The 24762-nt window shown below is 43.7% G+C and overlaps 1 protein-coding gene across 1 annotated transcript in view; it reads left to right on the top strand.

The window, feature by feature from the left end:
• Nucleotides 1-24762, top strand: part of rxfp1 (relaxin family peptide receptor 1) — a 108058-nt gene that overhangs the window by 57794 nt on the left and 25502 nt on the right. Inside the window, exons 4-10 of the mRNA XM_076286620.1 lie at nt 6270-6375; nt 7604-7675; nt 9155-9226; nt 18254-18325; nt 18511-18582; nt 18707-18775; nt 19303-19374. Coding sequence (XP_076142735.1) covers nt 6270-6375; nt 7604-7675; nt 9155-9226; nt 18254-18325; nt 18511-18582; nt 18707-18775; nt 19303-19374 — 535 coding nt within the window. The remainder of the gene's footprint in view (nt 1-6269; nt 6376-7603; nt 7676-9154; nt 9227-18253; nt 18326-18510; nt 18583-18706; nt 18776-19302; nt 19375-24762) is intronic.

Raw genomic sequence — 24762 nt, 5'->3', positions numbered from 1 at the left:
ATTTAGCATGGGGTTATTTCACATGGAGCTGTAAGTGAAATTGGCTGTACAAAGGACAACTGCTTATTGCACAGTTAATGATGGACAGTGTTAATTCTTCAGTGTTAGGGTATTAATATTATTAGTAATGAAGAATGATAACAACTTCACAGCAGTAAGTAGTTGTAATCAAGGGCATGTGTTTGCATAGATAGATAGATAGATAGATAGATAGATAGATATTATTTATTGTCATCCAAGAATTGGTGGTATTTTTTTGTTACAGAGGTAGCTCAATCCAATAGAAGAAAAAAAACATCATATACATTTACTGTAGTACTGTTCTATAATCTGATTGCTGAGGGGAAGAAGCTGTTTTTGAAACGAGTGGTTTCAGTTCTTATGGACCTGTAACGTCTTCCAGAGGTGAGAAGCTGGAACAAGTGATGGTTTAGATGAGAGGGATCTTTGATTACTCCAGAAGCAGTTTAAGGTCCGCTCAGAGTACATAGAGTGAACTGGTGGTAGGTCACAACCAATTATGTTGGAGGCTTTGGTGACAACCTTCTCTAATTTCTTTTTGATGCGGCTGTCTGAACTCCCTTACCAAACAATGATGGATGAGGTAATGATGCTGTCGATGATGGCTTTGTAGAAATGCATCAACAGATGTTTGCTTACATGAAACTTCTTCAGTTGCTTAAGGAAGTAGAGTTTTTGTTCAGCATATGGACCATACCAATACCATACCATCCCTACCAATATTTTGGAATGATGAAATTGTCCCTAGCAATATTTTAGCGAACTCATTCGTATTGTTTTTGTTGTTAAGTCATATTCATTTTGACATGTCCTCAAAAGGTAGCCTGACGAGCCAGACCCACATTAAAATGTAGGGTCTGGGCACTCACCGTTCACAGTGCTCAGTCCGAGGGGCGGGATAAAGGGTTGTCTTTCAAATTCCCTCTGCACGCAATAGGACAGCTATGAGTCCCATGCGTTTTCCCACCAGCGGAGCTTTTAAAAAAAGCTTAACTCGTGTCAGACTGTTTACCAACAGCAACATCCATCTTGTTTGTTTTCAAGTAGCAGGGAATTCAAGCCAAACCGTTGCAACTCTGCCATCAATCATTATGTTAAGCCCGCCTAACGACTCTACACGATTTGATTGGCCTGATAGAAGTTTAATTTTTCGAGCTCACAAGCCAACGGAGAGTTGCTAGACTAGCCCTGGCTAGGGTGCGTCTAGATTTCTAGGCTACTCACAAGGGGTGCATCTCCAGGAAAACCAGTTTAGACAAACTATTCTTTGATTGGCTGAAATTGAAGGGGATTCATCTGTTGCTCACATGAATGTGTCATAGTCTACTTGTTGATGGTTGCTGAGACCAAATTCGCTACTTGTTGATGGTTGCTGCTGATAGTACAGAGGAAGTTGGCTTATCGTTGGATAGCGTGGCTGATAGTACAGAGGAAGTCGGCTTATCGTTGGATAGCGTGGCTGATAGTACAGATGAAGTTGGCTTATCGTTAGATAGAGTGGCTGATAGTGCAGAAGAAGTTGGCTTATCGTTGGATAGCGTGGCTGATAGTATGAGGAAGTTGGCTTATCGTTGGATAGCATGGCTGATAGTACAGAGGAAGTTGGCTTATCATTGGATAAAGTGGCTGATAGTACAGAGGAAGTTGGCTTATCGCGTGGCTGATAGAGGAAGTGGTTTATCGTTGGATAGCGTGGCTGATAGTACAGAGGAAGTTGGCTTATCGTTGGATAGCATGTCTGATAGGAAGTTGGCTTATCGCGTGGCTGATAGAGGAAGCTGGCTTATCGTTGCATAGAGTGGCTGATGGTACAGATAAAGTTTGCTTATCGTTGGATAGAGTGGCTGATGGTACAGAGGAAGTTGGCTTATCGTTGGATAGAGTGGCTGCTCATATTACTGTGGTTACAGTCAGCGTTTGTCCTTCTCAGCTAGCTGCTGCAGCTCACACACATTATATGATCATTTGCTAATCTATCTGGGTTTGGCTAATAATGTTCATCTGCTTGTGATGTTTTGATTTGTCTGGCTGAGCCAATTGTGCAGCTCACACACATTAATGGCCTGTGGCTCTATGACAATATGACAATTTGCAAATCTATCTGGGTTTAGCTGATAATGTTCATCTGCTTGTAATGTTTTGATTTGTCTGGCTGAGCAGAGCTGTCATTGTGTTCATTTTACTGCAGGAGATAAATTAAACACTCATCGAGAAAATAGCCAGCGGCATCTTTTGGCAGAGACATTAATTGGAAATATCAGCAACACTTTTAAACTGTTATTACATACCTGTCACAAAGAGCCACACCAGGGCTGGATCTCCACCAGTGGAGTGGACAAGTCCATCATTAGCAGGGCCAAAGGTTCACTTTAGGCCAGGAGCGGTTTTGTTAAACGCTTTACAAAGTGGGCTTTCAGCTACATCACCCCCATGCTGTGGAATTCACTGCCAGACAACATCAGACACTGTGACTCAATTACTGAGTTTAAAACATATCTCTTCAAGACCTTTTTTGTTTGTGAAGTGACCTTGGGTGTAATGAAAGGCGCTTTAAATAAAATGTATTATTATTATTATTATTATTATTATTATTATTATTATTTATATCACAACACAGAACTCCTGTATTGTCCAATGGGGGGGAGGGGGTCTGTTGCTTGCATCAGGTCCTGTGGCAGACACTCTTGTCCATGTGAGCAGGGCAGTTGCATCTGAGCATGCGTTTGACAAAACAGCTCCTGGCCTAAAGTGAACCTTTGGCCCTGCTTCTGTCGCCATGAGACCCTTACTGTGACAAGTGATAACAGTGATGTGCTCTGGCAAAGAAAAGTGTGTGGCTGCAGATACAAACAAAGGGTGAGGAGAGGGTTAGACGAGAGAAAAGCTGGATGTCACCATGGATTCTAGAAGCCTCTTTTTAAAAGCATTTTCTTCGTTTCTTCACCCATCTGTATTTGATCTTATCTTATCGTTTATCCACTCCAGTCATCATGAAGTCAACTTAATGAGCTAAAGAGACATCTCAACCACACATTAGATGTATTTCTAAAGTTGCACTTTGCTGTGTATAGTGACAACTCTATGATGACTGATAAACAGGTTGGAGGAAAGTATCTATTTTTTCCCATGATGTCTCCCTTGTCTTTTTTTCAACTGTTTTTTTTACCTTCTATTCCTTTTTTTACCTTCTTTTCTTTAGTATACTGTATCCTAGGACTCGTTCCTATGTCTTAGGGATATTGTGTGTTTGTAAAGAGAATGCCATAACCTGTTGTCTTTGTGTTTTGAATGGTTTTATTGAAATAAAATAAAAACTTGATCGCAAGAAAAATGTATCAGATGGATTGCAGCAACTTTCAATGATTTATTGCACCGTTGCAACTTGTCTCTACTACTGTCTGTTGTTTTGTGGCAAATCTTCTGTGTAGGGCTTTGGGTAGATGTTCTTCTTTCCACATCTTTACACACACACACACACACACACACTCTTTCCTCATCTCTACATGTGTCCAACCATATCCTCTCATTTCCTTTCGATGGCAGGTTCTCAGGCAGTGCGATATTTCACTGCATTCTCCTGTTCAGTCATCCGTAAGAAAGGTTGCCAGACATGTCTGTTCACATTGATTACTCAATATCGCTGCCTTGAGTTTCCCTCTGTGCACGTCTTGTTTGTCACTTCTGTTGGAGGAATGTTCATTTATCAACAGACTTTCAGAAATAGAACTTGGATGAGGTCTTTTTTTATCTGGGCTATAGATTATGTCTTTTTATTGCTTTCTGACTGAAGTTTCCAAGTTGTGAAAAGTTATTTTATTTTGTTGTATGAATCTAGTCTTTAGTGTTGCTCTCTTCAGAAACGTCAACTGATCAGAAGAGGGGAGGTGATGGTGCAGCTAAACTAATCAGAAGAGGGGAGGTGCTGGGAGCAGCTACACTGAGGGATCCTTTTGGGCCTTGTTTGAGTTGATTTCATCAAAATGTTGAGGTCCTTAACCACAAGCTGTGAGTCACAATAAACAGTGTGTCCTTGCATGCTGATGTATGCTACAGTGCTGGATACTGAAGTGGCTCAACTTGACTTTTTTCTTCGCTATTTGAGACTTGACAGCTCAGTGAGGCCTTTTCCTCGGCAAATATCAAAGCCACAGCTTATTGATTTTAGAAATCTAACATATTCAACACCACAGAAAGTATTAATCACAGCCCCTCATTTGTCACTCCTAACTAACGTTTTTCCGGGATACATTCAGTCTTGGTTACAAATGCCTTACAGACTTCCAAACCAGATAACCGATGGCTGTATAGACTGTATGCTTGGTTACACAGTCAGCATGGTGAAACATTTATAGAATACTAATGGTGAATATAGAATAGAATACTAATGATGAATATAGAATGAAATACTATTGTTTCCTGCTGTATGTTCTCTCACCCTCTGTGAGATGTATTTTAAGACACACACAGACACTTAGTGTGTGTGTCCTCACACACTTCACAGCCGTGACTCACCGGCCACTGCACAGTCAAGGCCAAGTAAGGACATCACACTAGAGACTATCATTCTGATGATAACCCCCACCAGCCCCACTGTGAAGCCCTACGGTTCTTATGAATATTCTTACAGTAATCATGGTTTCCCGTGAAACAAAGCGTGTTTGGATATCCAAGGGTTCCTTGACTTTAATTGCCCCTTAATCTGCTGGTAAGTGTTAATCAATGCCTAAACCTGCCCCAAATTAATGCACTAATCTTCTTAAAATGCCTTAATAAATAAACTCATTAAAACTGTATGTTGCCTGTTGCATGATCCACCCCACACCCTTTGAGCCAGTGGCATAAGCCGCAGCTGGCACAGCCGGTTTGAGAGTCTCTCACAGGTCTACAAATCTGCAGGCCTCTCACAGGTCTACAAATCTGCAGGCCTCTCACAGGTCTACAAATCTGCAGGTCCCTCACAGGTCTACAAATCTGTAGGTCTCACAGGTCTACAAATCTGTAGGTCTCACAGGTCTACAAATCTGCTGTGCCCCAGTAAATAGCCTGTAGCCTGTTTGGCAGTGGATTATTTTTAGATTGATGATCAAGCAGCAGGACACAAGTTGGAGTGGTGTTGCTAAAGGATATTGTCATGGCTGTAAAATTACAGATTGCAACACGGATTAACCCATAGCAAAAGGAAAGACTCGCACCTCGTGCTTAAACCACACAGTGCATTTCTGAGCGCTGCAGTTGGTGAGCACATGTAATGACACTATCTCTCCTGCTCTCTAGTAAAACAGTCCAAAGACCAACATTACAGGCTAGTGTTTATGGTTATGCAGGAATGAGTTAATCAAGTTATTATTATTATTTCGAACACCGTTGACCCCGTATAGATGGACATCAGAAAATGCAAAGACAGGAAGGCAATAATGACGTTTGAGACAGACTTGCCCTTGGATTATATCAGTGAAGTTAAATTTACTCAGCTGGTTATCATCTCAGTAGAATGGATCTGTTGGCCATGGCACAAATAAAAACATCAATACTGCATATGTGTACTGTATTACTATATAATGAGTTATTAAAAACAAACAATTAGTGGTATTAACAATTAAACATTTGCTTAATGGACCCTGACATTAGACAATGAGCAAAGTGAACTAAAGCTTTGCTCATGCATGAACTACTGTAAATCTATCAAGTGGTCTGTAGGAGCATGACACTAACCCACTAATGCTTGCACATAAGAAATGATTTTGCCAGGTTATGAAATTAGCTTCAGCTCAGCTTCCCCTTGCTAATCAGTGAGCCTGAGATACAATATGTGATGCTGACAGCATGCAGATTGTCTTGACATCTGATCATGGGGTAAGATCACGCATGTTTGCCTGCAGCTGTTTCGAGTTCTAGGTTGAAGTGGTTCTGATGCAGCACCATAAAACAGCACACGTCACCTGTCGCCCCCATCTACACACCTAGAGAGAGACACATATGCACCTGAACAACACCTGCCCACACACAGGGTACAGACCTGCAGGGGCTGCAGACAATTAAAATGCATTTCATTATTAAATGATAATGTTACATTAATTTACTGGGTTTTATAGGTTATGGAAAGAAATTATACTGTAATATGCCCCCAGGCCTCATGTGCAATGTTTAATAATGCCTCATGCATCAAAATAGCTAGAAGTATAAGTATGTAGGGGTGTGTGTGTGTGTGTCCTGTTCTTACTCATTCTGACAGTGTTGTTCCTCTCCAGTGCTGGGGCTTGTCCCCGACCAGTGCCTGTGTAGAGACCTGGAGCTTGACTGCGACGGGGCCAACTTTAAAGACGTGCCCAGTGTGTCTGTGAACGTCACCATGATGTGAGTTTCTCTTTAAAGACGTGCCCAGTGTGTTTGTGAACGTCACCATGATGTGAGTTTCTCTTTAAAGATGTGCCCAGTGTGTCTGTGAACGTCACCGTCTCCCTGCTCCTGTTTCCTGTTCCGTCTCTGTCCCCCAGTCCCATTTCCTGTAGTTGTCAACGTCACTTTGCTGTTGAGCACTTGACATGATTGAGCTCTCTGCTTGGGTGGCTCACATGAAATATACTGATATCACACACACACACACAGATATCACACAAAACTGCATACACATGCATGATTTCGTGCACACACACACACACACACACACACACACACACACACACACACACACACACACACACACACACACCACATCAAACCACAGCAGATGTCACATAAATATAATCACCCTTTAGATAATCCACATTGTGTGTGTCTTTCCTATCTGGCATTTGAGCTGAAGGTTAGTATGCAAACAGCCTGGTATGTGGTCGTCAAAGACACATTCAGTGATGGTTCAAGCATGTCAGTACAGCTGTTTTAAGTGATACGCTGTCTGATGTAAAATGTCTGCTATCCTCCAGAAGCAGACATACAGAATTACTTGAATCACTAATATTAGGCTACTATTAGTTTAGGCTCGTTGACAAGGCAGCCATTAGAAAAGCAATAAAGCAACCAAATTCGCGGAAGTAGAAAAGTAGCAGACAGAAACTGGGAGGTCTTTGAAATCATGCTGGTGGAAAGCAGTTTTTTTCTTGTCTGGTTTTTATTAAAGGCCTGCCGTGTATGTACAGAACAGTGTGTGAGTATCAGATATCTTGTCAAAGTAATCTCAGCGCTTGACTGCAGAGACGTCCTGCAGAGGCTTGTTTGTGGGGAATATACAGATGTATCAGACACGTAGAGATGACATCCATTATGACACCAAGGTGATGCTGAGATGAGCCGTGCGTTGCCTTGCTCTTCATTTTTTTATCAGAGTGACATTTTATAATTCTCCAGCCCAGCAAGGTTACACAGATGCTCACCATACACTTATCTCATAACACATGATGGAAGATACCTGTCAAACCAGCTCACACACACAAATAAACTCATATACGTGCCACCACGCTTAAATACATGAACACACAAACGCATATGCGCACACACACACATACACACACACAATCACACAGGCACACAGACACTTTAGCTGCTTTTGTTTGCTGATATATTCTCTCTCTCCTCACTGCTGTAGGTCACTGCAGCGGAACCGGCTGCGGAAATTGAATGCAGATATATTCTTCAAGTACCAGAGCCTGCAGAAACTGTAAGACCCTCTGCTCTTCCAAATCTTCCAAACTAAAGAGACATCATTTGCGGGCATGTACTGTAGTTATCTTGGCAAGAACGGCAGCAAAAGTGGAAATTTGCCATGAGAGTGGTTAAAGTCAGCAAAGTTTCCATGTGGGGTATGTGTGTGTTGTTGTCTGAGCTTGCTGGCAGGCCTGTGTTCCAGCACGGCGAGGCTCTGTAATGTGTTTAGAGTAGTCCATCTGTTGTTGTCAAGATTAAGAAAGGTGCCCAACTGTGGCTGAAGTTTTATGGGGACACTTCCATCTCACTGTGAGCCCTTATGGAGCCCACACTGGTATGTTAATTAAAAAAGGGAAGATATCCCTTGCTGATTTGAAAGTAATTTGCCACATGTCTCAAAGCTTGCAGGAGAGACACAGTACTACATAGCAGCTTGGACATGCGGTTAAACTTAATTTCCTGTGCGGGCCGGAAGTACTGCCTCCACTTCATATCTGCATTGGATGGGAACAGGTTGAAGATAACCTAGTGAATACAGAAGTGCACGTGACTCTTCTCTACTTCTCCCATGATTAATACATGTGCTTGACAGTGATATAATCTCATTAGCATGCTAGATGCTACACCATGTACTTTAGTATGCATGCACATACTGTATGGAGGCAGCTGAGGTCAAGGGGAATCCAGAGTGAATAAGTGGCCCCACTGCAGTGTGTGGGAGCTGAGCTTGTTGACGTACTCAGCAGTCTGCACGGGAGTTAACAGGATGCATTTGTCTCTTGGCCACAGACTGCAGGAGCAGAGGGGGCATAGGGGCCAGGGGAGGGTTGTATCGAGGGGCAGGGGAGGGCAGGCCCAGATCCCATAGGTAGAGAGTGCATGCCACAAGCAATACATTTAGACAGGTTATCTCACATGAGCTGTGGTGTGTGTGTGTGTGTGTGTGTGGGGGGCGGGGTGTCATCCTTGAGTATTCTGGGCTGTCAGGGAAGATGCCATGGAGATTGAAGGGCTTTGTTTTCAGAAGGGGGAGAATTCTCTGCTGATTTGCTGAAAACTTTCTTTCTCTGTCTGTCTATCAGTTTCTTTGTCTCTTTGTCTCTTCTCTATCCCACATTACACTCATCTGGCAAGTCCCTGTCTGTTCTGTCCCTTTTACTCACTCTCCTGCTCTCCATCTGTAGCTCTTTGTCTCTCTCTCCATCTCTCCCTCTTTCTCTCTCTCCCCCTCCCTCTTTCTTTCTCTCCATTTCTCTTTCTCCCCCTCCCTCTCTCCCTCCTTCTCTCTCTCTCTATCTCTCCTCTACTTGTCAGTAACACACTCCCAGATACACATGTTGTGTTTTGACGAGTGTTCTTAAGTGTTGTCGGTTCCACTCATGGTGCCTTATGTTGGTGTGTGTACAGATAGCAGAGGTGGATGTGTGGAGTGGAGACAGGTTGTAGACCTGTCTGTTTCTCCTCCTGTTTTATTTGGTTGTGTTGTTTACAGGTATCTTCAGCACAACCTGATCCGTGTGGTGAGCCCGAACGCTTTCCGTGGCCTGTACAACCTGACCAGACTGTGAGTCGATTCTGCTGCCCCCCATTATCTTCATCTTCCCCACCGTCACCTTCCTCATTCTCAGTAAGCCCCTAATCGATGACTGTTCAAAGAGACCACATATCCTGTGGGGGTTTGTGTTTGTTCCTTTGGATTATTAAACCAAGTAGCCTAGCAACAACTTATTGCTCAATTCATCAGCTAAATAAAGACAAACAAAGGACATGAACCCAGTGCATTTTTTTCCCTGGAAGTCCACTGCTCATCTACACACTCCATTAATTATCTCCCTGCACTTTGTCTTGTGTGTGTGTGTACAGTATGTGTATGTGTATGTGTGTTACTCCTGGAAAGCTTAAGAAAAAATAATAGGTCTCTCTATCTCTCTATATCTTTATCACTCTCTTGCTATCGCTCTCTCTCTCTCCCTCTCTCTCTTTATCTCTCTGTCTTTGTGTGTGTCTTCTCTCTCTCTCTCTCTCTGTGTGTGTGTGTGTGTGTGTGTGCGCGTTACTGAGAGCTCCTGCAGGGCTGAAGAGAAATAATGAGATGTGATGGTGGTCTGAAGGACATGTGACATGCTTTACTGAGTGAATGTGTGTCACAAATGAGTGTCTATGTATGACTGAATGCATGGTGCTTATGGAAGTGGGAATGAGTGTTTGTAATCATGGGTAACTGGGTAGACTTCTGCGTTGTGTTGATTATTAATAAAGATGACCCAAAACGAGCACGGGATACTGCTGAAGTTTTATTCTGCACACACGCACAGCAAAGCATACAGGGTGAGTTCGCCAATAGCTCCTCTCTCCATAAAGATATTAGACAGGCAAAATAAAAATGCATGTAAAGTGAAGAATAATAACAAAACATACCTGCACACACGCACATCAAAGCATACAGTACAGGGTGAGTTTGCCAATAGCTCCTGAAAAAGTTCACACATATAACTATATATATTGCAGGTGCTAATGTGCTATCCCAGCTACCTAGCTAAGCTACTGTACATCGCTGTAGGGCTATTTTTGGCATGTGGCTAGACGGAGGTATGTATGTAAACAATGCATTTAAAAAGTAAATTCACAAAAAATAACTCACAAATAATATATATTAACTGAATACAAACAATATAAAGTGAAGCAATCTTATGGATGACAATGTTTAATAGAAATATTTATAAGATTGCTTATGAGGCTGCAATCAGTCAACCTACCTCTCTCCATAAAGATATTAGACAGGAAAGAGGAAGGGGGAGACAGGGGGGTCAAGACCAAGGGGGAGAGGAGGGGCTACTAGAGACCCTCAATACCAGTGTGTAATAAATTGAATAGATTTAAACTGTAACTAGATCACCTAGATATATTGTGCAATTATGTGATTCATACAGTAAGTATAATGTCCAACCTGTTACACTCACCCCTTCAGAATTGCACAAAGATCTGCAAACATCCATCAGGTATACAGGCCATTAGAACTAAAACCTTCCAGCATAAAAAACTGCCTACCCCATCAGGCTAAAAGAATACAGAGGTTGATGAAGTCTCAGAATTCTCTATAGGAAACAGGGATGCCGTATACACCCCTTAGACTAAGGCCTACAGACTATACCACAACGGAGAAGCACAAAAGTAATGCAAACTTTACTGAAACCCATAACAACCCATTAAACCAGGTCAATAAACAGGGTTAGAAAACAATACTCAAACATGGATGACATGTCCCTCAGGGACATCATCACTAAGAACAGATTGAAGCTGAACCATAGATTCAATCAACCTACACACAGGCCTTATAACCCGACCAAATCTAGAAGTGTGAGGTGAGTGTGGTGCATGTGTGGTGTGTGAAATAGGAATGTGTGGCTGTGTAGATGAACTAATGTGAATGTGACTAGAAGCATCAGTCAGACCATGCTCAGGAGGGGAGTCAGAGGGAGACTGGACCAAGCCAGGATCATCAGTCAGGTCTTCTGTAGACCCTGCAGTGACATCTGAGTGATGCTGTGAGACCGATGATGAAGTACGGGCTCCACTATCTGCATCAAGAGAAGAGATAGCTTCATCCAAGGGATGGACAGACATTGTATCACTGAGAACTGCAGGCACAGAGTGAGGCTCATTCTCAACAGAATCAGCATCCGCCTCGCCACCTTCCATGGAGCTTCCATCTAGCCTCTCACTCAGAGGGAGAAAATTGACCTCCAGCAGCAGGTTACAATGCACCACTTTCTCATTTCCAAGGTCATCACGAATCCTGTAAATGTAGAGCACTGGCTTGGCAGCAATGACTGTAGTGTGTACATGGTGTCTCCCCACCTGTCTGCTAGCTTACGCTTTCCGCGGCAGCCCTTGTTCGCCACCAGCACTCGGTCCCCTATCGACAATGGCTGACCTTTGGTCTTCTTGTTGTACTGACTTGACTGGTGTTTCTGTTCTGACTCTGTGTGTTTCTGGGCAACTGACATGGCAGACTTGAGATCTTTTAGTAGAGATTCCACAAAGGAGTCATAGTCACACACTGTGTTGTCCAGCAAAACACTACGGAACATCAAGTCCACCGGCAACCTTGAAAAACGGCCAAACATGAGATAAAAAGGAGGAAAACCAGTAGTCTCATGGGCCGTGCAGTTGTAAACAAACGTCATCGTCTGGACCATCTGATGCCACTTGTGCTTCTGTCTAGGAGGCAAGGAGCGGAGCATGCCACCCAGAGTCCTGTTGAACCTTTCAGTCCCACCATTCCCCATAGGATGAAGGGAGTGGTGTGAGACTTTGAAACACCAGCAAGGCGAAGAAGCTCCGCAATCAGTTCGCTTTCAAAGCTTGTTCCCTGATCAGAATGGATACGCTCGGGGAAACCGTAGACACAAAAAAACTTGTCCTACAACGTCTTCGGCACTTTTCTTGCTGTCTGGTCCCGACAGGGAAACGCTTGGGCGAGCTTTGTGAAATGGTCTGTGATTACAAGAACATCCACAGACTTGTTGTGATCCTCTGCAGACCAGAAGTCAATGCAGACAAGTTCCAGTGGAGCAGTGGTCTTTATGCTCTCCAATGGAGCTCTGGCAGCTGGCTCAGGTGTCTTACTCAACACACACCTCCCACACTTCTTAACATAGTCACGGACCTCCCTCTCCATGTCATGCCAGAAGAACCTTTGGCGGGCCAGGTGGAGTGTGCGCGCCTGACCCTGATGGCCAGCGAGGTCATGGACCCCGTCAGAGCTGCAGGTAAGACATACTGAAATCTTTTGTGGTTTGTCAGAGGGTCCTTACAGACTCTATACAGGACACCATTCTGGAGGACCAGTTTGTCCCAGTGCCTCAGCAGCTGTAGAGTAGACTGGCTTTCTCGGCAACGCTCACGGAAAGATGGTCTTCGTTTCCTTTCCACATAAGGTATAACGGCTGCGATGGACGTGTCTCGACGCTGGTGGGACTGCAGGTCCTGCAAAGACATAGCAGGCAAAGCAGGCTGGCCAACAGGAACCACATCAGACAGGTGTTCCACTACTGACATCGCTCTGAGCTGTGAGGCAGACTCCCAGTCACTGTGGCTATCAAGCAACGTTGAAACCTCATCTTCCGAGAGAGATGCATGGGAGCTGGCTGAAGACCCATTCATACAGGTAAATGCTTGTGGCTGGCTGATGAAGCGGAAAAGATCCTGGACGAGAACATCTCCAACATCCTTCACACACCCAAGCAGGTCTCTGTATGGTTCTGAAAGCAGCCGCTGGCTCAAAGGCTTGACAAAGGGGTCTCTGCTCAGAGCATCGGCAACAATGTTCAACTTTCCTGGAATATGCTTGATCTTGAAGTTATATGGAGCCAACTTGGCAACCCAGCGCTGTTCACAGGCGTCCAGCTTGGGCTTTGTCATGATGTATGTGAGTGGATTGTTATCAGTCCACACTGTGAACTGGCTGCCCTTCAGCCAATGGCTGAACTTATCACACACCGCCCACTTAAGCGCCAAAAACTCTAGTCTGTGTGCTGGGTAGTTGGCTTGGCTTCGGCTGAGTGACTTACTTGCAAACGCCACTGGCCTCACTCTGTCATCACCATCCTGGACTTGTGAGAGAACAGCTCCCAGGCCATCCAGAGATGCATCAGTGGAGAGAATGAAAGGCTTATTAAAGTCTGGATGGGCAAGGACCACACAGTTGACCAAAGCAGCCTTCAGCTCTGCAAAACCCCTAACACAAGCTGCCGTCCAGTCTTGCGGAGTCAACTGGCGAAAAGTGCCACCTCTCCCACCTTTCGCTGTTCTGCCTCTACGCTTAGAGCCTGCAGTCAAACAAAACAGAGGCTTTGCAATGGAGGAACAGTTTGGAATGAAATGCTGGTAGTATAGGACCATCCTATATCCTTTTCTGGGACGGGGTGCAGCCATCTGACTCCATCAAGTCAGTCTTCTCAAAGGATGAAATCACCGCAACTTTGTCCTGATCCACTGAAACCCCATTACTGTCCACTATGTGGCCCAAAAACTTAACTGACTGCCTCAGGAAGTAGCACTTCTCTGATGGGGCAGAGGGTGGGCATCATTGATGGTCCTAGCGTTCAACCACCTGAAGTCTGTGCAGATACGTAGGTCCCCATTCTTCTTCCAGACCTTGACTAGAGGGGAGGCATAGTCACTCACAGACTTCTTGATGATCTCCCGCTCCTCCATCTCGTTCAGCACCTGCCTCAGTTTGTGGTAGTGTGCTGGTGGGACTCTCCGATAGGGAAACCGGAAAGGACGGTCATCTGAAAGGTGGATCTTGTGAACAAAGTCTTTAACCTTTCCACAGTCAAGTGAGTCTTTTGAGTAGATGTCACTGTACTCCAAGAGCAGGGTGGCTAGCTTGGCTTTGTCAGCAGGGGAAACTTCACAGCCCTCTATATAAGTATAAGTATACTCTTTTGATCCCGTGAGGGAAATTTGGTCTCTGCATTTAACCCAATTCGTGAATTAGTGAAACACACACAGCACACAGTGAACACACAGTGAGGTGAAGCACACACTAATCCGGCGCAGTGAGCTGCCTGCAACAACAGCGGCACTCAGGGAGCAGTGAGGGGTTAGGTGCCTTGCTCAAGGGCACTTCAGCCGTGGCCCACTGGTCGGGGCTCGAACCGGCAACCCTCCGGTTACAAGTCCAGAGTGCTAACCAGTGGGCCACGGCTGCCACAAGTCAATATCAGTCAAACCAGCATCCTTCATTGCCTGAACCAGATCAGTGTGCACACTACTGGACAACACTGGGTTAGTGGCAACATCCTGGGTTTGACACAGTCCTTGTGCAATGTTCAAGTCCTCCATTGCCAGACACGGGAACACATCGGCTATCTTAGCATTGCGCCGCAGAGTGATAGGACCCAGTGTTGGATTAAAAACCTTCATCGGGACCCAGCGATCTCCCCACATAGCTGTGACAAGCTTTCCCACAATAATGTGCTTTGGAGCTGAGCGGGCAGAAGTAGGCTCAACAATGATGGTGCTACCAGGGGACACATGGACATCACTGGGTAGCCTACCCCACACCAGGTGTTCTTGCTTTGGAAGAAGTGTAACACTATGCACCAGCTTCACTGTTCCGACTTTGTCCTGCTCACCTGGGCCCTCCCACCGTGACACACAGCTCAGTAGCTCCATGAAGCGCTCACATTCAGGGTCACTGCTTTTGGAGGAAATTAGTTCCCAGTATTCTTTCTTATTTCTCATGTTTTGTAGAACAGACTTGATCACGTTAGTACCAATTATGAAGTCATCTCTCTGCCCAGCAATAACTAGAGTGGGTACAATAAACAAGATCATAGAAGCACTTCGGATACGTTGTTAAGCCACCACAACCCACAATCACCACATTCCCAGGGATTAACTGAGCACTGGGCAGCACACCAGAAACCTGAAGTCTCTTCTCTGCCTCTTCACTAAGTGTACAAGACATGGAGCCAGAATCTAACATTCCTCTCAAAGTGACCTTGCCACTCACCAACACATGTGCATAAAACAGCTCACTTGACCCTTCAAGTCTCTGCGAGCCAATGAGAATCTGCACCTGTCCTGCTTGCAAAAGTCGACTGTAGTTACTGTAGATGGAAAGCAGATCTTGTTCTCTCATGAGGGCTTCTGTACCACCACCCACACTTGCCCTCTCACAGCGTGGGGCATCTAGTTTAACGGAGTGCGGCTGGCCTGTGCAGATGCTGTCGCCGGATGAGAGGCACTCGGGCAATCTTGTTTGAAATGACCTGGTTGAAAGCAGTGAGGACAGAGTTTCAGTAGCCTGCAATGGCTAAAGGTGGAATGGTCAGTGCTGCTGCATACTCTGCATGCAGAAGACATTAAAGGCTGAGAGGACCGTTGGCGCTGTTGAGGCTGAGATGACGTGAGAGTGATTGGGGAGCAGAGCACAGTGTGATGACTTTATTCAGCATACTTACCACCTCGCGTATACCTGGCTCTTCCTCTGAACGAGTTGCAGTCAACGGCACAGTTGTGGGTGACTGTACAGGATGGTTCATCTCTGCCTGCGTGCTGCTAAATGAGCGGTTGAACTGTGCCACAGGGCCCGGACTGTGAACGGGAGGAGAGAGCTGACTCATTGAAGCTCCGCGTCTCAGATCTCGCTAATGATCATCTAAGCGCTCCTGCACTTCAGGGGCTGTCCATCTCCCAGCTGGTTTATATTTGAAAGACATAGACAGGTGAGGGTCTGGGCAGTGAGTAACAAACACCATCACAACTTTAGCACTCACATCCTCAACACATCTACCCTGCCTGCGGAGACATTCATCGGCAACATCTATAGCCTTGTTCAGTCGCACCCAGTAGTCCAGTCCAGTCCAGTACTTTTTTTTGGAGGTGTGCTATAAAAGTCCGCCATGGGCGTGCCAGAGTATGGGAGTTCACTAAAGTTCTGCTTCAGTATATCAAAAACAGCTGCAGGATGGCTACAGAGGTTAATTTCTGTGTTGCTACGTAGTGAAACCTTTACAATGTCACTGGCTTTTCCCATCAGTCTGCTTGCTATCACATCATACATTTCAGCAGTACTATATTTACGTCGGCGAATGTAAGCCATGGACAGTTCATGGACAGTGCATGTGTCAGTACGGTCACCTCTGAAGAATGGGGGTGGTTTAATATCTGATTGGACAACCACGTTCAGCCTTGAGGCATCCAGGCAGCCCCCTGAACAGGTCTGTGGATTATGTGCTGGGTCTGAATGAATGTTAGGTATAGAGTGATGCATTTTATTAGTAATGTCATGTGTTTGCTCTGCATGTCTATTGGTAGGATAGCCAACTGAATTTATCACCCGTTCTGGTGAGCTTCTAACAATGCGGGTAATGGGGGTGAAACTTGCTACTGGATTCAGAACTTACTGGCCTACTCTCTGATAACTGGCCTCTCCATCTGATTCCATAGAGTAACCCCTCCCAAGCCCATTAGCTACGTAAACACCATTCAATTTTGAAAATGACATTTCAACAGTGGTGTCTATACCAATATATCAAATAATACCATTCAAAACCATATGTAACTTGTGATGTAATATCACTGACTGAGAAGCATTGGCTTATTATTTCAAATGAAAATGCAGTAGAAAACCAGGCAAAATAAAATCAGTTAGATAATTAATTTCAATAGTAAAATATAAGTAATATCTCAAAAGGAAAATACTAGTGCAGGCTGAGCAATGTTTAGAACGCACAATACTAATCTAATCTTATGTCAATGACTCACGCACAGACCAGCCTAAAAATTCGGCCACACACGTCACTGAACAGGAGTCGCGTCGGAGGCTTTCATGCAGGAGGTAGGCCTACTGTAGCTAGCGACTGTCACTAACGGCGGTGGTAGTAACTTCAACAGCAGCAGCCCACGGTGATCTAGCGAGCGCAGATCAGATGAACCAAGGGTCACGGCACCATTGTAACTGGGTAGACCCAAAACGAGCACGGGATACTGCTGAAGTTTTATTCTGCACACACGCACAGCAAAGCATACAGGGTGAATTCGCTAATAATAGCTCCTCTCTCCATAAAGATATTAGACAGGCAAAATAAAAATGCATTTAAAGTGAAGAATAACAAAACATACCTGCACACATGCACAGCAAAGCATACAGTACAGGGTGAGTTCGCCAATAGCTCCTGAAAAAGTTCACACATATAACTATGTATATTGCAGGTGCTAATGTGCTATCCCAGCTACCTAGCTAAACTACTGTACATCACTGTAGGGCTATTTTTGGCACGTGGCTAGACGGAGGTGTATGTAAACAATGCATTTAAAAAGAAAGTAAGTCACAAACAATAACTCACAAATAATATATATTAACTGAATACAAACAATATAAAGTGAAGCAATCTTATGGATGACAATGTTTAATAGAAATATTTATAAGATTGCTTGAGGCTGCAATCAGTCAACCTACCTCTCTCCATAAATATATTAAACAGGAAAGAGGAAGGGGGGAGACAGGGGTCAAGACCAAGGGGAAGAGGAGGGGCTACTAGAGACCCTCAATACCAGTGTGTAATAAATTGAATATATTTAAACTGTAACTAGATAACCTAGATCTATTGTGCAATTATGTGATTCATACAGTAAGTATAATGTTAAACCTGTTACATAAGGTATGTAAGAACAGAAGAATGTAGGAAGGATGGCTTTTAGAAAATTGTAATTTTGCAATTTGCACTGTTCTTTGAGTAGCCCAAACGTTTACTGTACATTTGTTGCAAGTCAGAGGCGTGTTCAGTCCCTTCTGGTGGGTGCTCTTTGGTTTAAGGTGCTTGTTTGTCCAAAATTAGTTGAAAAGAAAAAAGCCCAATCGCCGCTACGCGTGGGCAATTTTAAAGTCCTCAGTGGACATGTCATAATAATAAAGACATTTAAAAACACTCCTTGGAGTGCCTTGGTGAAGAAAAGTTTTTTCTTTTCAACTAATTTTGGACTGTACATTTGTCTTTTACAGATACTTTGACTTTGATTTCTGGCATGCTGTGTGTAATTTTATTTGTTTTCTGTGTGGTATTTTTACTTTCAGATATTTAAGCTACAACAAGATTTCTGTTCTGATGCCTGCAGTGTTTCAGGACCTTCATAACCTGGAGTGGCTGTAAGTTTCCCTTGGTGTCCTTCATCTAATACAGACTACATGATAATCAGAGGCAGCTCTATCACACACACAGTGGAAATCATATGCATGGCGCTTCCTTGCCTTATTTACAGTCTCAGCGTGGGAGAGTGCTGCGTTGCTGTACCTATCATCCTGAGGTAATTAGCATGTGTTTGTGTCTGTAGGATTCTGGAGAACAACCATATCCAGGACGTCTCATCCGCCACCTTCCTTGGCCTGCACTCACTGGTGCTGCTGTGAGTTTTCTCTGCTAACCCCACAAGATTAGCGCACTGGCCCTCCTCATGGGCCTGACTTCACACTGTTTAGAGGCCACTGACAACATTGTGTGTGTTTGTTTATGTGTTTACTCTTCAACAGGGTTTTGTTGAACAATAATCTGTCACAGCTGGATGACATTTGCCAAGAGATGCCCAGACTCAATTGGCTGTGAGTTCTGTATAAAACATTGTCACTACTGTTAGCCTCCTTAATGTTAGCATCATTACTGTTAGCCTCATTAATGTTAGCATCATTACTGTTAGCCTCATTAATGTTAGCATCATTACTGTTAGCCTCATTAATGTTAACATCATACTGTTAGCCTCATTAATATTAGCATCAGTAGTGTTAGCCTCATTCCTTTCAGTCTCATTAAAGAAAATATCAGAAGATCAGAAACTGTTGTTAGGAAAAAGGCGGTCATTATCTTGACAATAGTTGATTTAGTTTCTGTGTTAGGAGAAGGTTGCCAAATGTAATTAAAGAATGATAGATTACAAGCAAAGCAAAAAAGCAAATTTAGGCCAATGTTGCAGGATCTGTATGCCTCTGTCTGTCGGTTTCATTTGCCCCACTTTCACACCCCTCCCTTTCTCCCTCCCTCGTTCCCTCTCTCTCCTAGATTATGTCTGTGTGTGTGTTTGTTATAACTGTCTCGAAACTCACTTTCTCCTTGTCTCATTTCCCGCTTGCAGGGACCTGGAGGGCAATCAGATTAAGTGTGTGGGAAATGTGACCTTTCGTTCCTGCAGCATGCTGACTGTCCTGTGAGTTATCCTGTTGGAAAATTGTGTTTCTCTTTCCCTTCTTTCTGATCCCAAACTCTTCATTCTGATTTAAATGAGCTCTAGATGGGATCACACTGTCTGGCACTGCTAGTGCCTGTTTAAGCAGCAGATTTCCCGTCATTTGCTATAGTTCGGGTAACGGACCAACTCACACTTTTAGCATTAAGCTAATGACATGGGAGTAGAGCATTAACTCTAGTTGAACTAGGTTCAACCCTCATAGTGAAATGTGACGCTGGTCAATGCCAGTTTACAGTTTTTTCTCAGTCGCTGTGGTGCATTTCTGAAATCATCATTAACATTTGCACAACTCGTAGTGCATTTCTCAAAACAATTAGAGCAAACTGTATTGCTTAATCGATTACCTGTAAAAGCGTGTAACTTGCTCAAAATGCTTTGTTTATGTCTCAAAATCAAGTATTTATCAATGAAAGTGTAAGTGCAATCAAAATGACAAGTCCTTAAACCATTGTTTATGTCAAGATAGTCAAACTCTTTTGTCTTGTTGTCAATATGACAGTTTACTGTAAGTATTCTCCAATGAACAATGTACAAGGCATCTACGTGGCATATTTTCTACTGTATGTGACATAACTATTTCAAAACTACAAAGTTGCACATTATTGTTTGTGGAGGGGGTTTATTGCAAGAGAGTGGATATGTTTCAACGTTTTTCTGTTGAGAGACATTGTGACAGTATAAAGAAAACAGGCTTTTACAGCATTGTGCAGATGAAAAATGACCAATATACAGTAAAACACCCCTGCTGTGCACTCCTGTCTGTCACATATGTACTGTACCAGTCTATACAGTGGGCTGTATTTTGGGTCACCAGCGCATGGTGTAATACTCGTTATTCACCCGCGGAAAGTTGAATTCGGTATTTTGCACGTTTATTTTTTAAGCATTGCGCCCAGGGGTGTGGCAATTAACAACCTAGGGAGGGGACTCGCGCATTGTCTAAAAATCGCTATCATACACCACCTAAACCTGGTCAGAAGTCAATGGCAAGTTGTTCATATGCTATTTTAAGAGCGCATGTCAACAGTCATATTGGCAGGTGCACGCACCATCATTCTATCATTCATGAACGCTCACCAGCGCACGTCCATGCAAAGCATTAAATTGCACGATTACAATGGGGAACATAATTAGAATAAAGATATTACGAAATACTGTACATCTCATGATGAGTAGTTATTCACCATCATTTGCAAATTGGTAATGACGGTTAAAAGTGATTAGGGGAGAGGCGAGAGACACGTATGGAGCACAGCTGAAGACACACTGTCACGAGATATAAGCAACTCCTCTGCAGGATAAATGTTGTTTTATTCAGTCATTTGAGCAACATAGGGTAAGTGTTGCTTTTTCCAGCCTATGTTTTCGATGGTAACCCATTGTCAGTCAATAGTGAAAGTAACTGCATATAACTGTCTTGTCGTTGACTGACTCCTTGGTGAAGTTAGTTTCACTTTGCCAATGAGTTCAAATAATAGACGAGTGCAAATGCGTGAAGGCTATGCTAGGTTTTAGTAAAGCATGGTTTAAGAATGACTATTCCATACGGTCTCGCAAGCAGCCACCTTCAAATGCGCCGTTGAATGCCAAAATACCGATTTATTTGACATATCGCGCGTTGCGCCGTTAAAGGGAATGACAGATGTCATTCTCATTGGTTTAAAATGATGTTACGCCCCAAACACACCCATATGACTGATTAAAAGACCTAGGAACACCTTGTTACGCCATGCGCTCCACTTTTGAGAACGAAACCCCTCCCAATGTGAACTGGACATCCTACTAAATTTGAATAGACTTTTGACGAGTGACGATGCACTTTAGAATGTCATGATAGGGCCCAGTATGTTAAACAGACTTTGGGCCCTATCATGGGTTACCACCGAAAACATAGGCTGGAAAAAGCAACACTTACCCCAATGTTGCTCAAATGACTGAATAAAACAACATTTATCATGCAGAGGAGTTGCTTATGTGACAGTGCGTCTTCAGCTGTGCTCCATACGTGTCTCTCGCCTCTCCCCTAATCACTTTTAACCGTCATTACCAATTTGCAAATGATGGTGAATAACTACTCATCATGAGATGTACAGTATTTCGTAATATCTTTATTCAATTATGTTTACCATTGTAATCGTGCAATTTGTAATGCTTTGCATGGACGTGCGCTGGTGTGCGTTCATGAATGAAAGAAGGATGGTGCGTGCACCTGCCAATATGACTGTTGACATGCGCTCTTAAAATAGCATATGAACAACTCGCCATTGACTTCTGACCAGGTTTAGGTGGTGTATGATAGCGATTTTTAGACAACGCGCCAGGTCCCTCCCTAGGTTGTTAATTGCCACACCCCTGGGCGCAATGCTTAAAAAATAAAGGTGCAAAATAACGAATTCAACTTTGCGCCGGTGAATAACGAACTTTACGCCATGCGCTGATGACCCAAAATACAGCATGACAACTAGTTATGACAGCTAGTTCAACACATTTGCAAGTACAGTAATGACACAAGCAATGAAATAAGGCCAATGCGTTTTATGGGGTAGGACTATTTAGCATGGAACCAGTATAGGGCATTTTGACCAACATGACATTAGCAATTGAAAATGTAAAAAACAGCAGACAAAATCAGTTGCATGGACGTACTAAAACACTGGTGCTTGTTCAAGATGGGGAAAAATGTGCACAATTGCTGAGATTATATGTTTGAACAAATGTTTTGAGAAGTATTGCTCCAAAACAACTGAGAAAAACTGTAATTCCCAGGGCCCTATGTTCCCCAGCTTTATAAAGCACATGATCATGGTCCCTGGGAGCATAGGGCCCTGGGAACATAGGACATTGGGACTAGGACCTTGGGAACATAGGTATGCTAATAATAGGAAGTTAGGAAGTTAATAATGCTACTGTAATGACAAATGTTAGCTACCAGAAAAAATTGTCCTCAACATCAGGATATTGAGGGTGAATTAGGTAGATAACGTACATTGGACAGTTAAGTTAACATCATTCCTTGAAACCATTGTGTTCAGAAACAAGCTGGACCCCATCTGAACTTAAAATGCATGTGTTAAAGTGCCCATATTATGACTATTTTTCAACAAGTTAAAATAGGTCTAGGAGTTGCAGAAAACATGTTTCTGAAGTTGTTTGTTGGAAATAGCTTGTAGGAAAAGATTCTTACCTACCTCTATTACACTCTTTTTCAGTCCCATTATGTAAGTAATGGAATTAGAATGAATCCCATGAACAAACAGATAACTCTTACACCAACCTTATGTTGTGCCTTTTATTCACGTTTGTTCAACGATCTAGTAAGTATAAATCCTTTTCCCTGCCCACTTAGATGCAGCTCCATAGGTTTCCATTATATTCACGTAACGTAATTGCCCTAAAAGGAAGTGGTGGGTGGGAATATTGAAATGTTTTGGCTTGTGACGTCAAAAGCCTTGCCGATTTTGACCAGCTCACCCTGGAGGCTGAAGGCAGGATACATCCAGAAACCCTTATCTCACTCAAAACAGCATGGGTGTTTTTTTTTTCAAGTTTGTATGCGTGTGGAAGCACCAGAGACACACAATAACACATCAAATCCCAGAAAAAGTGATTTTTTCATAATATGGGCACTTTAAGTGTAACTGATAGCAATGTTCCCCACTGACTCAATGGTATGCTACTAGCATGCTCTCCCCCACTGACTCAATGGTATACTACCAGCATGCTCTCCCCCTTGTGAGACAAGCAAAGGGGCAGTAACCTAGATGTGAAGCAAATATAATCAGCAGTACACATATGTAATAAATGATGACGATAAGTAAATGTGTGTGTGTGTGTGTGTGTGTGTGTGTGTGTGTGTGTGTGTGTGTGTGTATGTATGTGTGTGCATGTTTAAACAAGTTTAAACACACTCACACACAAACCCACAAGAAACTATGCACACACACACACAAACACACACACACACACACACACACGCACACACACGCACACACACATAATACTTGCACAATACCTGAGAGAACATGACCGCTAAGGTGTTTGATAGTTTTTTTTAGGAAGGCCTGTGAAAAGCCCATTGCAATAATCAACCCTGCTGGAGATAAATGCAAGAGTGAGTTTTTCTAAATCATGTTTTGACATCAGCCCTCTAAGTTTGGCAATAGTTTTGAGGTGGTAAAAAGCTGATTTAGTTATCGCTTTCATGTGGCTGTTGACATTTAGATCACTGTCAATTAATACACCAATATTTTTAACAGTATCCTTTGCTTTTAATCCTTTTGTGTCAAGGAGAGTGGCAACCCTAAGTCTTTCCTCCATTTTGTGAAATATAATTACACAGTTCAGCAAACATGGGAAAGAGAGGCGTGTTGAGTTCAGATGCTGTGTTCAGCTACCACAGGAGAGAGAGGTGCATTGAGTTCAGATGCTGTGTTCAGCTGCCACAGCAGACACAGGAGAGAGAGGTGTGTTGAGTTCAGATGATGTGTTCAGCTACCACAGGAGAGAGAGGTGCGTTGAGTTCAGATGCTGTGTTCAGCTACCACAGGAGAGAGAGGTGCGTTGAGTTCAGATGCTGTGTTCAGCTACCACAGGAGAGAGAGGTGCGTTGAGTTCAGATGCTGTGTTCAGCTACCACAGGAGAGAGAGGTGCGTTGAGTTCAGATGTTGTGTTCAGCTGCCACAGCAGACACAGGAGAGAGAGGTGCGTTGAGTTCAGATGCTGTGTTCAGCTACCACAGGAGAGAGAGGCGTGTTGAGTTCAGATGCTGTGTTCAGCTGCCACAGCAGACATAGGAGAGAGAGGTGTGTTGAGTTCAGATGCTGTGTTAAGTTGAGCCATCTCCATGTCATCTCCATTCTTCTGCTGCCCTTCCCTGCTCTGACGTCCAGAGGTCTGCTCTCCTCTTCTGCTCTTCAGCTTTAACCAGATCACAACAGTCACCAGCCCCAACAGCACACAGCCCATCAATGGAGCGTACAGTCTGTAGAAAGTAGAGTGCACCCCAAATGGATCCAAGGTCATAAGGCGGATTGTTCCCTCGGAACATACCCAGAGTGAATTCACCCCTCCATGGACTCTCCATGTGTACAGCCCGCTGTCCTCTGCTGTGAGGTTGGATATGGATATGTTCAGAGAGTCAGAAGCTTGGGACACCTTCACTCTGTGTCGCAGAACCTGCGACATGGGCACGGATCCATTTTTAGAGTCGAGAAACAGAACCTTTGGTTCCAGAGCTTTCTGATGGTACCACTGTATTCCCTCCACATATGCAAACTTCAAGTGTGGGGTAACTTCCAGACGGACACTTTCACCACGAGAAAGCGCCACATCCAAGGGAGAGACTT

Source organism: Alosa pseudoharengus, unplaced genomic scaffold, assembly GCF_046254945.1.
Source record: "Alosa pseudoharengus isolate Yale_2024_CS ecotype anadromous, Long Island Sound unplaced genomic scaffold, YU_APseudo_1.1 YU_APseudo_1.1_scf_16, whole genome shotgun sequence".
NCBI lineage: Eukaryota > Metazoa > Chordata > Actinopteri > Clupeiformes > Clupeidae > Alosa > Alosa pseudoharengus.
Note: the sequence above shows the minus strand (reverse complement) of the source record. Positions and strands in the feature narration are given on the sequence as shown.